General features: G+C 42.6%; 1 protein-coding gene across 3 annotated transcripts in view; it reads right to left on the reverse strand.

Moving 5' to 3' along the window:
* CYBB (cytochrome b-245 beta chain) overlaps positions 1-11,952 on the reverse strand; it is a 44,964-nt gene that overhangs the window by 14,632 nt on the left and 18,380 nt on the right. For 2 of the 3 annotated variants that reach the window (XM_072848287.1, XM_072848290.1), the window contains exons 1-3: positions 8,101-8,235; positions 4,680-4,775; positions 3,101-3,211 (exon numbers count right to left, since the gene is read on the reverse strand). The exons of the other annotated variant lie outside the window; for it this stretch is intronic. In XM_072848287.1, the coding sequence (XP_072704388.1) occupies positions 3,101-3,211; positions 4,680-4,775; positions 8,101-8,145 (252 nt within the window). In that variant the 5' untranslated portion in view covers positions 8,146-8,235. Of the gene's footprint in view, positions 1-3,100; positions 3,212-4,679; positions 4,776-8,100; positions 8,236-11,952 lie in introns of those variants that run through there. 3 annotated transcript variants of the gene reach the window in all.

The following is an 11,952-nucleotide window of genomic DNA, read 5'->3' on the forward strand; positions in this document are numbered from 1 at the left end:
TACAGAGCTAGCATTTGCTGTCTCCACACAGTAGAAAGGATGATTATCCTGTATGGTATCTTTATATTGCTTTTGCTGACTGGCAAAGGGAAGAAAACACTATGCAAACTAACACAAACCTTTCCCCACAAGAACCATGTGGATGTTTCACACAACAAATTAAGAGAGACCAAAATATTCTCCCAAGTGTTTGCTGGACATTAACTTTGTAGATGGCAGGGTAAGGTAATGTATCTTTCCAGCTAATAGGGTGGAGCTGATCATCCCAACCACCCAGGAGTGAACCAGAAGGGATGATGAAACACCAGAACAACTTAATTTCTGATTTGTTCTTTACTTAGTGGAGGTATACCAGCAGTAGCCTTACTCTTCCATACCAGTCCATTTCTAAATAGCCCGTGAGTGTGAACTGTACAGATAAATAGATGAGCAGGAAACAGTTCTCTCCTTTGGTTATTCTCCAGCTGTGACATTGATTAAAGGGCAAACTCTAACACTCTGGGGCTATTGCAGTTACTTCAGTAGACTATAACAACAGCCAGGAGACATTTGGCCATCTCTGTATCAAGTATCTTGAGACAGAATTAAAAAGATTGTAGAATGAACTGTAGCATAGTGAGGAAGTGCCAACTCTGCTTGACTGCCTTGCAAAAAACACTTGATCTTTCTGTTTAAGAAGCAGAGGGCCAAGCGATGGCAAAATGCTGTAGCTAGGTTCAGTAGTGGCTCGTTAACCACAGTGATGAATACAGCAATAAAGGGCAGGCAAAGAAAACACAGCTGTTCTTTCAATTAATAACAAATAACTTATGTAGTGTATGATTTCTGGGTAGCAGGATGTAAAGGGCAAGAGTTTCCAGCACATTCCGATTGAACAGTGGGTTTGAACAATTCTCCCCTCTCCTTAATCCCAATGACATTGCTCTTGGAAAGGTCACTACCCTTTCAATAAGTTGTCTGACATTTACAAATCCTGATTTTTCTTAAGAGATCCTCACAGGTGTCACTTGCAGAGCATAGCTAATTAGAGACAACAGCAGAACAAGCATAAGCAGCCGTACCCGCGCGCTAAGGCCGCCACAGTCCCGGCACTATCACTGGCACACTGGGCTGTATGTGCTTTGCTTAAGATCTAAAATTACCTCCTTCCTGAGGTATAGCTTTATTGCAAAAAGCAACTGAAGTTAAACAAATGCCAACTGTCTAACAGTCCTATTTTATGCCCCTCCTTCCCCTCCTTGCTCATCCTCAGGGCCCTTCGCTTCTTCCTACAGCCTAGCGCTATCAGCAAGATAGCGAGCTGCAGGCAGGCAGCAGAAGCGGAGCTGTAGCTCTCTGCGTGGTTCTCGTGCAAACTGGGTGTAGGCTGAGTGCCTCTACCACAGTGCCCAGGGCAGAAGGACTTACTCTGCAGCTTGAATGCTGAGATAAGAAGGGCAGCTTCCTCAAGATCCTGGTTAGAAAAGTTAACCTATAGATGTTAGGAGATGAGCAATTCAGGACAAGTAGCACAAATTCCCAGCTGGAGTACAATTCTCAACCCTTGGAATCAGTTTTTAGCCTTCCAGTAATGTCTCCAGAAGTGTCTTCAGCTCCTGCATTGCTTTGAGCTCAGAAGACCTCTGCCCAACCTGCTTTCAGCTTGACCCCTGTGGAATCTATTTCAGATCTCATGAAGGCCTTGTATGACCAAGAGCTCATCAATATCTTCCAGTTGTGTTCATCCAATAGCAACATTAATTCTTACTAAATTTATGTTCATTATTGACTTCTGCAGCCTGAGAAGTCAGCTCTGAATTTTGGCAGATACTAGTTGATCTTTCTCAGGGCAGGGGAAGAGCAACTTTAACCCTACAGTTTTACTTACTCTTCTTTTTCCTTTTACATACATAGGGGGTACGTCTGTCTGCTTTTGTAGCATCTGAAGGGGTACAGCACAAGACTGAAAGCCTGGTCTGTGTAGTTCCAACTTTATATTTCTAAGGGTTAGGCCTTAAACAGGCAATTTAGGAGCTTAATGTGGCAGACACATCTTGCGTGTGTGTGACAATCAGCCACACTGATTGTCAGAATACTTGTACTAGATGGACGTACAGCCTGCGTTGTCACTGATTATTTTCTTATTATGTTGTATCCCATTGTTTCCCCATGAAGGACTCTTGGAACACTGCATCTATTTCATTGCTTTATCTTTTGCTCTGCTCTTTCAGCCCCTACAGGCCATCTCATTTGCGTGAAAGAATTTATACTACATTTACAGATGAAAACCAACTTCTGTGAACTGGTGTTGTCAACCATGTGTATATTAAAGAGGCTAGAAATAAAGGAGGAGTCATTACATATTTGGAAGGACAGTTCATGAGCTTGAGGAGAATATTGCTTTTTCACTGCACCGTGGGATGCATTGTCTGCATTATTTCTGCTGTAACAGCCAGAGATCTAGATTTCAGCAGTGTGATACAGTCAGTATCACAGAAGGCCTCTCCAGCTGTCACCTACAATCAGTTGTCCTTTTCTAAGTGGTGGTTCCTCGGTGCTGTATATAACATTTGCATTTGGGAGCTAGAAAGGGTCAAAAGGCCTGTGAACTATTTCATCCTGAGATGGAAATGCAACTCGGACAAGAAAGAATGTAATTTATGAACCAGCTGAAAAAAGTCGCATTCTGAAAGTCTGTGAAAGACTACATTTACTTTAAGAACTGAACATGCAAAGACAGAAGACCTGGGCTAATACCTGCTGCTAGAAATGGGTGTTGTATCAGTGGCAAACAAGGCAAATGTGTGTAAGCACCATGGCTGCTGCCAGCCAGAAGAGGGACTTTGCATCCAGGGCAGCATGATGGCAAGAGGCAAGAAAAAAGGGAAGACTTAAAGGAGGCTAATTCAAGGCTAAACCTCTCAACAGAGCTCTAGATACACCATTGGCATATAGACCTCAGTCTTGCTCATAGCAAAACTCCAGGCTTATGTACTTCTTAAAAGAGGACATCCCCAAAGTACGGTATATTTGGGGAACTTGGATGAAGTTGCTTGGCGTATTTGCAAGGCTGCTTGGGTTATTATCTTTCATAAATTTTGAAATTCTTTCTTCATCTTACCGCACTTGATCCTCTGAGGAAGGAGAGCAAGTTTCGACATACTGGCAGCAGAATCAGCATGCAGTTGAAATTCAGACAAGCTGCAGGGGCCCTTGCCAGAGCCAAAGCACGCTGTAATTGGAGACATGCCATTATGAAATGAATTACCTACGACATTATCCAGGACACGGGCAGGCACAGATTTCATTTATGTATTATATCACAACTTTTTGTGAGTGTGAGATCTAGGATTAATTAACAATGTTCAAATTTTAGAGTAGTCATGCCAAGTCTGGCCAAGTCAGAGGCACGTATGCAGACAGAACACATTCCTCCAGGTAGACACCTTCTATTTCCAGTTCTGAAATAATATGGTTGTACAAAAAGCTCATGTCCAACAATCAATGGCCAAGCACAGATGCAAGTCTAAGCCATTAGTAGGGTTTTCTGTCCCAAGGCTATAAAGAAAGTCTCACTGCTGTGGTTTCAGTTGGCTGGGGAGTTATGGTAGACAGAAAGACGGCTTATGAGGGAAGTGGTTTCATGGTCTCTGTTGTCAGTAAAGGCATTCTAGGGAAATTTGTTGCCTCATCTTTTAGGAATATGTTCCCTTAACGTTGCTGTTCACATCCTGAATTATTTCAGATTTTTACAAAGACTGTTAGAAAGGAGGGAGTAATGACCATATTAATCCAAACACACTGAAGGGAAGGAAGAGATAATGTTTGCTCTCCTTGCACTGATTGGGACCTTTTCAGGTTTCAAATCACAGTAACTGACTTGGGGTTACACTGAGATCTAGTTATCCAAGTGCAGGTCTCTGCGACTTCAAAGGCAACTGCACCATGATTGCAAAGGACGGAATTTGATCCATAGATCTGAAGCCTTATGCAGAACAGGATTTCATGCTTTGTTGAATTAAACCATGGCTTTGCAAACCTTTTACAAAGTTCCATGTTCTGTAATTTGAAGCTTAGACTGATTTTTATGTCTGTGATCAGGCTTTTAAAATATGTGAACAAATGAATTTTCTCTGTCAATTGGTCACGACCCGTGGTAGCTTTGGAAGCAAGTTTGTGGTAGGACACATAATGCTGCATTAATCAGTTGGGTTATATTGAATAGCCCAGGGTGCAGGATCACTTCACTACTTGACTGCTACTCACATGCTTGATGAATATATGAATGATGATTGCTTTTCAGAGCTAATAGCTTTGTAAACTATTCATGCTATGAAAAATACTTGTGTGGGGAAATGATTGCACAGTAGTTCAATGGCAATATTTTATTAATCTTTTGCTTAATAAAGCAGCCACAATGCACATTCACTTTAATTATGATTATGTATAATTATTAATTATGAGGAGCATAATAGTTACCTGAAAACATCTTGAGAATGGGATCTCTCTATTTTGCTTACCAGCTTTCTATTCAGAAGCACAGGACATCTGTCTGCATTCAGTTATCTATTTGCACGTGACTTTTAACCCCAACATGAACCTGCTGCTCCAGCCACTTGCTTCTGTTTCAATCAAATAAAACCAGGGAAAAAATGCTATGTGCTCAGTCTATGCCAACATAATACGTGTTTTGTACTTACGCCAAGGAGTGCTCTGGTGTAGAAGAATTTTGGTGGAACATCATATACAAGATAGTACCACCAAAAGAGGAAGACATTTAACCCCAGCCATACAAGCTGAAAGAGAAATGAATAGGAAACTTTACAGTTCGTTGTTAGAGATCATACATCTGAATTTACACAGTTCAGATAATGGTCAATTAGTTCATTGTGCTCCTGTTGGCACAGAGAGGCATACTGCAGGGTGTGAAGGGTTCAGCAGGGACGATAGACATTTTTCTGGTGGAAATGGACTCTGACGTGTGCACACAGGAGTACAGGAGTGGCAGTAAACCAAAGTACAGCAATGGGTAGCTGAAACTTTTGCATAGCTCAAGGGGTTTAGACGTGTAGATGTGGCACTTAGGGACATGGTTTAGTGGTGGACTTGGCAGTGTCAGGTTTATGGTTGGACTCGATGATCTTAAAGGACTTTTTCAACCTAAATGATTCTATGATTCTATAAGGACTATCATATTACAGGTGTTTAGCTAAGTCTGTGAGTCTAGTTGAATCTCCAAACATCATTAAAGGTTAGGGCCTCTTCCAAATGGCAATTCCTCAGACATATTAACCTATGTAAGAGGAAGACTTAGGAGCCACGCCAAAGGAAAAAGAAGCTTGAGATCTAAATATAGATGGCCTAAATTACACTTACGGCCTAATGTTTTCTATTGAGTAGGAGGCTCTGAGGGTCTGAAATCAGCCAGCAGGAAACATTCAACACAGGCACTTTGGTAGTCTATAGACTACCCCAAACTGGACTTCTTCGTAGCTGTACTGCAGTATTCTCTCACATTTGCATGCCCTACTGTGCAGGTTTCTTTAGGGAAAGAGCCGTTATTAGCCCTTCTCAAAGCTATCTAAGGCAGCTACAAGCCTGTCTGGCTACAGAGATCATAGTGAATCTGGCCATTTGCCTTTCTGGAGCTGGTTGGCTGATTTCACATCCCATAGTGAAACCAATCTGTATCAGTGCACCCTCAGTCTAAGTAGATGTACTAGGTGGTGTGTGAAAACAGAGGAGAGAAAGTCTGAGAAGGGGGAGAAAACCCAGTCTCTGGTTATAAGTTAAGGATCCCAGAAACTGTGACATTACAGTCCCTCACCCCTCCTAACCCACACGTTTTGCTAGTTCTTTGGCCCAGCTGACACTGTAAAAAACTTGGGATTAGTTTAAATGTTGAAAATCTCTTACCCTTGTGGTATAAATACAGGGAAATGAAGGGGTTTCCATCAGGGTAAGGCAGTGTATGGGAAATCCCCAAAACCTCATTAAAAAACTAAGCTTATCTCAGTATTAAATGCTTAGGATATGTATTTAAAGTGAGTGTGCCACTCCCTTTTACAGTAGCCTGACAGCATGCCCGCAAGACCAAGAAGTCTGGCATGATTCTTGATGGTCTCTCACAGTTCTCCTTGGTTTTGACCCATATGGAACATGGACCCTTTGTAAAACTGTGACACTGTCCTGGTTTCAGCTGAGATAGAGTTAATTTTCTTTATAGGGGCTGGTATGGGGCTATGTTTTGGATTTGTGCTGAAAACAGTGTTGATAAAAGAGAGATGTTTTAGTTGTTGCTGCACTAGTCCAGGACTTTTCAGCTTCCCATGCTCTGCCAGGTGCACAAGAAGCTGGGAGGGGACACAGCCAGGATAGTTGATCCAAACTGGCCAAAGGGCTATTCCATACCATATGACGTCATGCTCAGTATATAAAGCTGGGGAAGAAGAAGGAAGGGGGGACATTTGGAGTGATGGCGTTTGTCTTCCCAAGTCACCGTTACGTGTGATGGAGCCCTGCTTTCCTGGAGATGGCTGAACACCTGCCTGCCCATGGGAAATGGTGAATGAATTCCTTGCTTTGCTTTGCTTGCGTGCGCAGCTTTTGCTTTGCCTATTAAACTGTTTTTATCTCACCCCTCGAGTTTTCTTACTTTTGCTCTTCCGATTCTCTCCCCCATCCCACCAGGGGGGAGCGGGCGAGCGGCTGCGTGGTGCTCAGTTGCCGGCTGGGGCTAAACCACGACAGACACCCTCTGGCAACCTGGGCTGAGTTGCAGAGTTAGCAGCCATCCATGCTCTTTAGCTAGGGCCAGTGAAGGCACCATTGGCTGGGGTTAAGGCTGCCATGTTTATGTTTTGTTGGGGTAAATCAATAGAAATTGTGGCCGTCCTGTTTCTGTCAAGCACTGGGTAACCCTGTACCTAGTCAGTGTGCAGTAAAGCTGTAGAGGACAATGCAGAACACTTTGGTAAGGCTTCCAGTGAACTTTCCTTTTAGCTTGTTTCTTTGTCAGTGACTTCTTTAGTTTCCTTTCGTATTGGCTGGCCTTGTTATAGCTTTGAGACTCTAAAAACAAATTACTTATTTGAATAAAATAAGGGCCTCTTACTTAATTCTTTCAGTATTTCAGTACTGGTGGAAAAAATATGCCAGAATTCACCTCTTGGCAGTTTCAATTTCCTCAGTTCACTGAAGGTGACAGCAAAGACAGTTACTCCTTTTCAAAGCACTAAAGTGCCAGGGTTATGTTCCTAAACTAGAGCTCCCCATCTACAATGTAAAGGTAATATGTAAGTATAGATTGTTCATAGCAGCAGAAATACCTTTCTGAATAGAGATGTTCACATTTAATTCACCATAAATATAGAGGTTCTATCTCTTATTTTTCTTCCTCTTACAAATCTGTATAAAACTGTATACCTATACCTCTTGTATGACACTGTGAAGCGAAAAAAAGAAAACACTGAAATACTAACTTCTGCCTAAGTTTTCTCCAAGGAGGACTGCCCTGCCTTACTCTTTAGCACTTTTAAACATGACTGGGATTTTCAGTACTTTTAAATCTTGCTCAGAATGAATTTAACCTACTTTCACAGCTATTCTATGCAAGTTGTCTACAAACTCAGTTCAAATACTAGTTGTCTTAATGAAGGATTCATGAATCTCTACTCTAAATTCTGGAATCTGACTCTCATACAAATTTTATACCATCAAGACACTGTGCTTTCAATTACACCCACTTTTGTTTAAAAAAGTGCAAGAAAGGCTTGTTGTTGTAATTGCTTTCTCTGTTGAAGTGCACATGGTTAAGTGAGATGTAATGTTATTTGTTTTCTTTAAGTCACTGTTGCATCCAGAAAACTGATACTTAAATATTTCTAACAAAGCAAATGAAAGTGAACATACGATCGTTTCTCAGTTGACAATGAAGCCTACAGCAATCGAGATACCAGACAGAGCTCCTTCAAAAGTATTCTCTTGAAGCATTTCACTGCACTTGCTGCCCTAGTTTCTGAATAACCAGATGCATCCTGCACTGGCACAGTGAGATCTGCTTAGTACAGCTTTCTGTAGAACTTTTTACTAGACACATATCATGATAAAAATTGTACTTACGACGACGAAGATGGACAGTCCTTCATTCTCCACCCAGTTACCCATGATTGCCTGAGACGAACGTGCACAATGGCCCCGTTCTTTCTGGGACAGCGTCTATGTCTTCTCTCATAAGGAAGTGAGAGCAGAAGCTTGCAGCAACCTGTTTCCTTTCTCATTCATTTAGGAAATAAGTTAACCATTGAATCATGCCCATAGTTCTGTTTCAAACATGTTTCTACCACCTTTATATATAACTTTTCATAATTCATATATATATAAACTGTTGAAATAGACTATTTTTTCCTTGTGATACAGAGGACAAAATAAATAACATAACTGGTCAGGTTTTCTGCTAAAAAATGTATTGCCGCTTTATATAACTTTCAATGCTAAAATGTAATACAGAATGCACAGAAGAGTTATCTCCTCCCAGCCTTGGTTTTTTTATCACCTCAGGTCTGAGCTGCCGTTCCTGCTGATCCTCTTTGATAAATAATCACTAGAATTATTTCTCTTTCAGTAATTCTATGTCCACAGAAGCTTCCAAATGTAATCTAACCCCCCTCTTGTCTGGTACATGCGAGCCTTGCTACTTCCTCTCTGCTCGGGCCAAAACTGAGGACCTGTGTCACTAGATAGATAGGCTATGTTTCATATTTTGCACTACTGCAGAGTCCCCAGCCCCAGAAACCATGTCACTATATAAGAAAAAAATTAAGTATTTTGATTTTGTGATTAGAGGGAAAAATATGGGAAATTGCCCAAATGTATTTTAGAGCTTACAAGCCAGAGGATATTTATCCCAAGTGTATTTGTTAAAAGAAAAAAAAAAAAAAAGGAGTTTAATGGTTTCTCAATGTTTTGCCTCTGTGGTATCACAGTTCCCAAACCCACAATAGTGCAAAATGGTAGTTTGGAGGAACTTCGGGATTAAGAGGGACCATCCTTCAGCAAGGTCCAGGCCCTAGGAGCAAGGTGTCCAGATGTGCCTCCCGCTGGCTCGTTCTCCTGTGTATTCCACCCACTGCACCACAGAAATACAGATCTCCTCCCAAAGTGACCAACACGAGTCTGTCTCCTTTCCAAAGAGGAGAAGTGTATGTACGTATGGTGTTCTTTAAAGATCTTTTTAGGCTTTAGAAAGTAGCAGAAGGGCGGTTTGAGCAGTGGTGTCTCTGCCAGAGCTGCGACACCCTGTTGGACTCTACAGAATTTCACAGCTCTGAAAATCCTGAGCGAGCCCAGCGTAGCCTTGTGCCGTGCTAACAGCTTTAGAGCACAGTAACATTTTCACAGGCCTGATCCTGCACCTACTGGAGTAAACAGCAAGCTTCTTATCGCATTTGTATGACTGAAGTTTGCTCTCCAGAGTAAATGTTGATCTGATCCGCAAAATGTTGAACAGCTAATGAGGGCAGGAGCTGGAGAGGTGGGATAAAACCTGCGTGACTCACGGCCGTCAGAGAAGAGACTCAGCACAGTCTACCTTACTCTGGACTCATTTAGAAACAAGCTTTCTTAGGGCCTGATTCTGGCAGTGATGAGACATTTGGTCACGATGTAAAAATGAGGATGAGGGGAGCCGGGGTAAAGACCTGTATTCTGGCTAGCGGCTCTCTTCCTGCCTCTACTTCCAACATACGACTGCATTAAATTTATCCTGGAGTATGGCCTCCATAAGGTGACATAACTGGGACTTGAACAAAGATCCATTGCAGAAACAAACTCATACATTTCTACATTTTTCTAAAACAAATAGACAAACACAGCTATACCTGAATGATACAAGTGACTTCTGCATTATTTTTCCTTCTTGAGATGTATAGAAGTAACAGCTCAAATGTAGCCCAGGGGCAAACATCAGTCCTCTCCCTCCTCACATAGGCAGGACTGGCAGTGTTTTAATCATCTTCCTCCACAGAAGCCTCCCAAGCTTCAGTAACCGAAAACCTAAATGAAGCCTTCAAAACCTGTTAAATGGGGTTTGCAGCAACCTCATTTGACAGCCTCTGTGACAGACCAGGCTCTCACGTGGTATCAGTCGCTTTGGTGGCCATCCCAAATGGATGTCAGCAGAGGGTCTGGTCCCCCATATTGTTTATGGAGGTAGCCTTTGGGAGCTAAACAGATGGAGTGGTTGGGGAAGGAAAGGAGGGGGGCACTTCTGATTTGTGGATGTCCATTCTGGCTGTGAAGACTAGCCCGTTCTCCCTGCCCAGAAATGGCACTGCTCTCACTGCCTTTTTCTTCCCCTTAGTTCAGGCTCAGGTACTTACGGCTTCTCTGGGGTAGGCAAGGGCGGGCATCCAGGATGCTCTGAGCTTTGGCAGCCCTGCCTCGCCTGGAAGCTTCTCAGGCACCAGAGCCACTGAAACATGGGTTTACTGGCTCAGGAGGTTTCTGGCAGGCCACAAACCCAGCAGGGGCTGATCTTAGACCAGTCACAGCAGTCACAAAGTCTGACATCCTCTTGACAGCCTGAATTCAGGCCATGAAACAGAATATATTTTGGCTGCTCCCAGCCTAGCAATTATCAAATGCATATAGCTGATCTCACTGCCTGAACTCAAAAGTAAGGGTAGAGGTGCTGGGCCCTTCCACAGCTGCTGAGTTCTGGTGCTCCCTGATGTTTGTGAGTTTTCCTGTTAATTTCAAAAGTGACGAGACAACGCACAGCACACTTTGCCTGGTTGCTGCAAGTGACAGGTGTGAGTAGAACTGGTACCAAAACCCACCCACGCGTCACCCCTGGTTTAATTCTGGTGCTTGCACCTTCTGAATGAGTGAAACATCATTGCTATAATATTACAAAGACTTGCACGTTTTGCACTTTGATCTAATTTTAAAAATGCATCCGGTACAAGAAAAGGTAACATGGGCAGCTGTGTATTAATTAACATAGGAGTGTGTAAAACTGGAGCATGGAAAAAATTAACCAGTATCTTATTCTGTTTCTAAAATTTCTTTCAAGCTAGCTGATTACACACAGCATTTTTCACCCTCTTTGCACTGAAAAGTTCAGTGAACTTCTGCAGCAGTGATCCTTTTGCAGCATGACAGTTTTGCAAAAGTATGCAGGTCTCAGGGTTCTGCATTTCCTTGCAGTAATTTTACCCCCTTGCTTAGGAGTTAATTTAGTTCCTCCCCTGCTCTGTGCAATAGTGTTCTGTGTGTTCCTGCACAAATTTAACGCCAGACAGCTGCAATAGGCCCAGGTGTTTCACACCTGCCTCCTAAAAGGGACAATGTAAAATTCTGCATGTATAAACCCCAAAAGAGAGAGTGATAAGAAGAACAGAGACCCAGCTGCTGCATTGCTGTGGATGTTGCTGAGCTCCTGCCCATGTAGCAGGAGGAAAGCCAAGGAGAGACCTCGATTAGCCTCTTTTATTTTGTAGGCTGAAATCTTTATTTTGAATGGTGTGCAATCCTTGTTAATCAACCTTCCCTTGAGTCTACACCAAAGAGGAAGAAGCGGACAAGAGACTTGTCAAGCTGTCGTTCCTGAAGGGACTGCCTTCACACGCAGCCTGAAGCTGTCACTGTATATACTTGCCTTCACTCAAGGGAATGACATAGTCTGACACTCCTGCTCTTTCTGTTTTGTTTACAAGATAAATGATTTCATGCTGAAATGAGGGCAGAAGAGCGTATAGATGTGAGCCAGGAAAAACCTGCCAGTGAGACTCCAGTGAGGACTGGCAGATCCTTGTATGTCTTTGTTTTACACTATGACCCTCAATGTAGCTCCCTGCTCTGGTACTTCCTCACACTGCCTTTTGCAGTGATCATGAGAGATCCACATGCTGTAGTGAAAAAAAATCCATGTATGATCCACATGCTATTTGCTATATCAGACTTGCCTTGAAA

Source organism: Ciconia boyciana, chromosome 1 (genome assembly GCF_034638445.1).
Source record: "Ciconia boyciana chromosome 1, ASM3463844v1, whole genome shotgun sequence".
NCBI lineage: Eukaryota > Metazoa > Chordata > Aves > Ciconiiformes > Ciconiidae > Ciconia > Ciconia boyciana.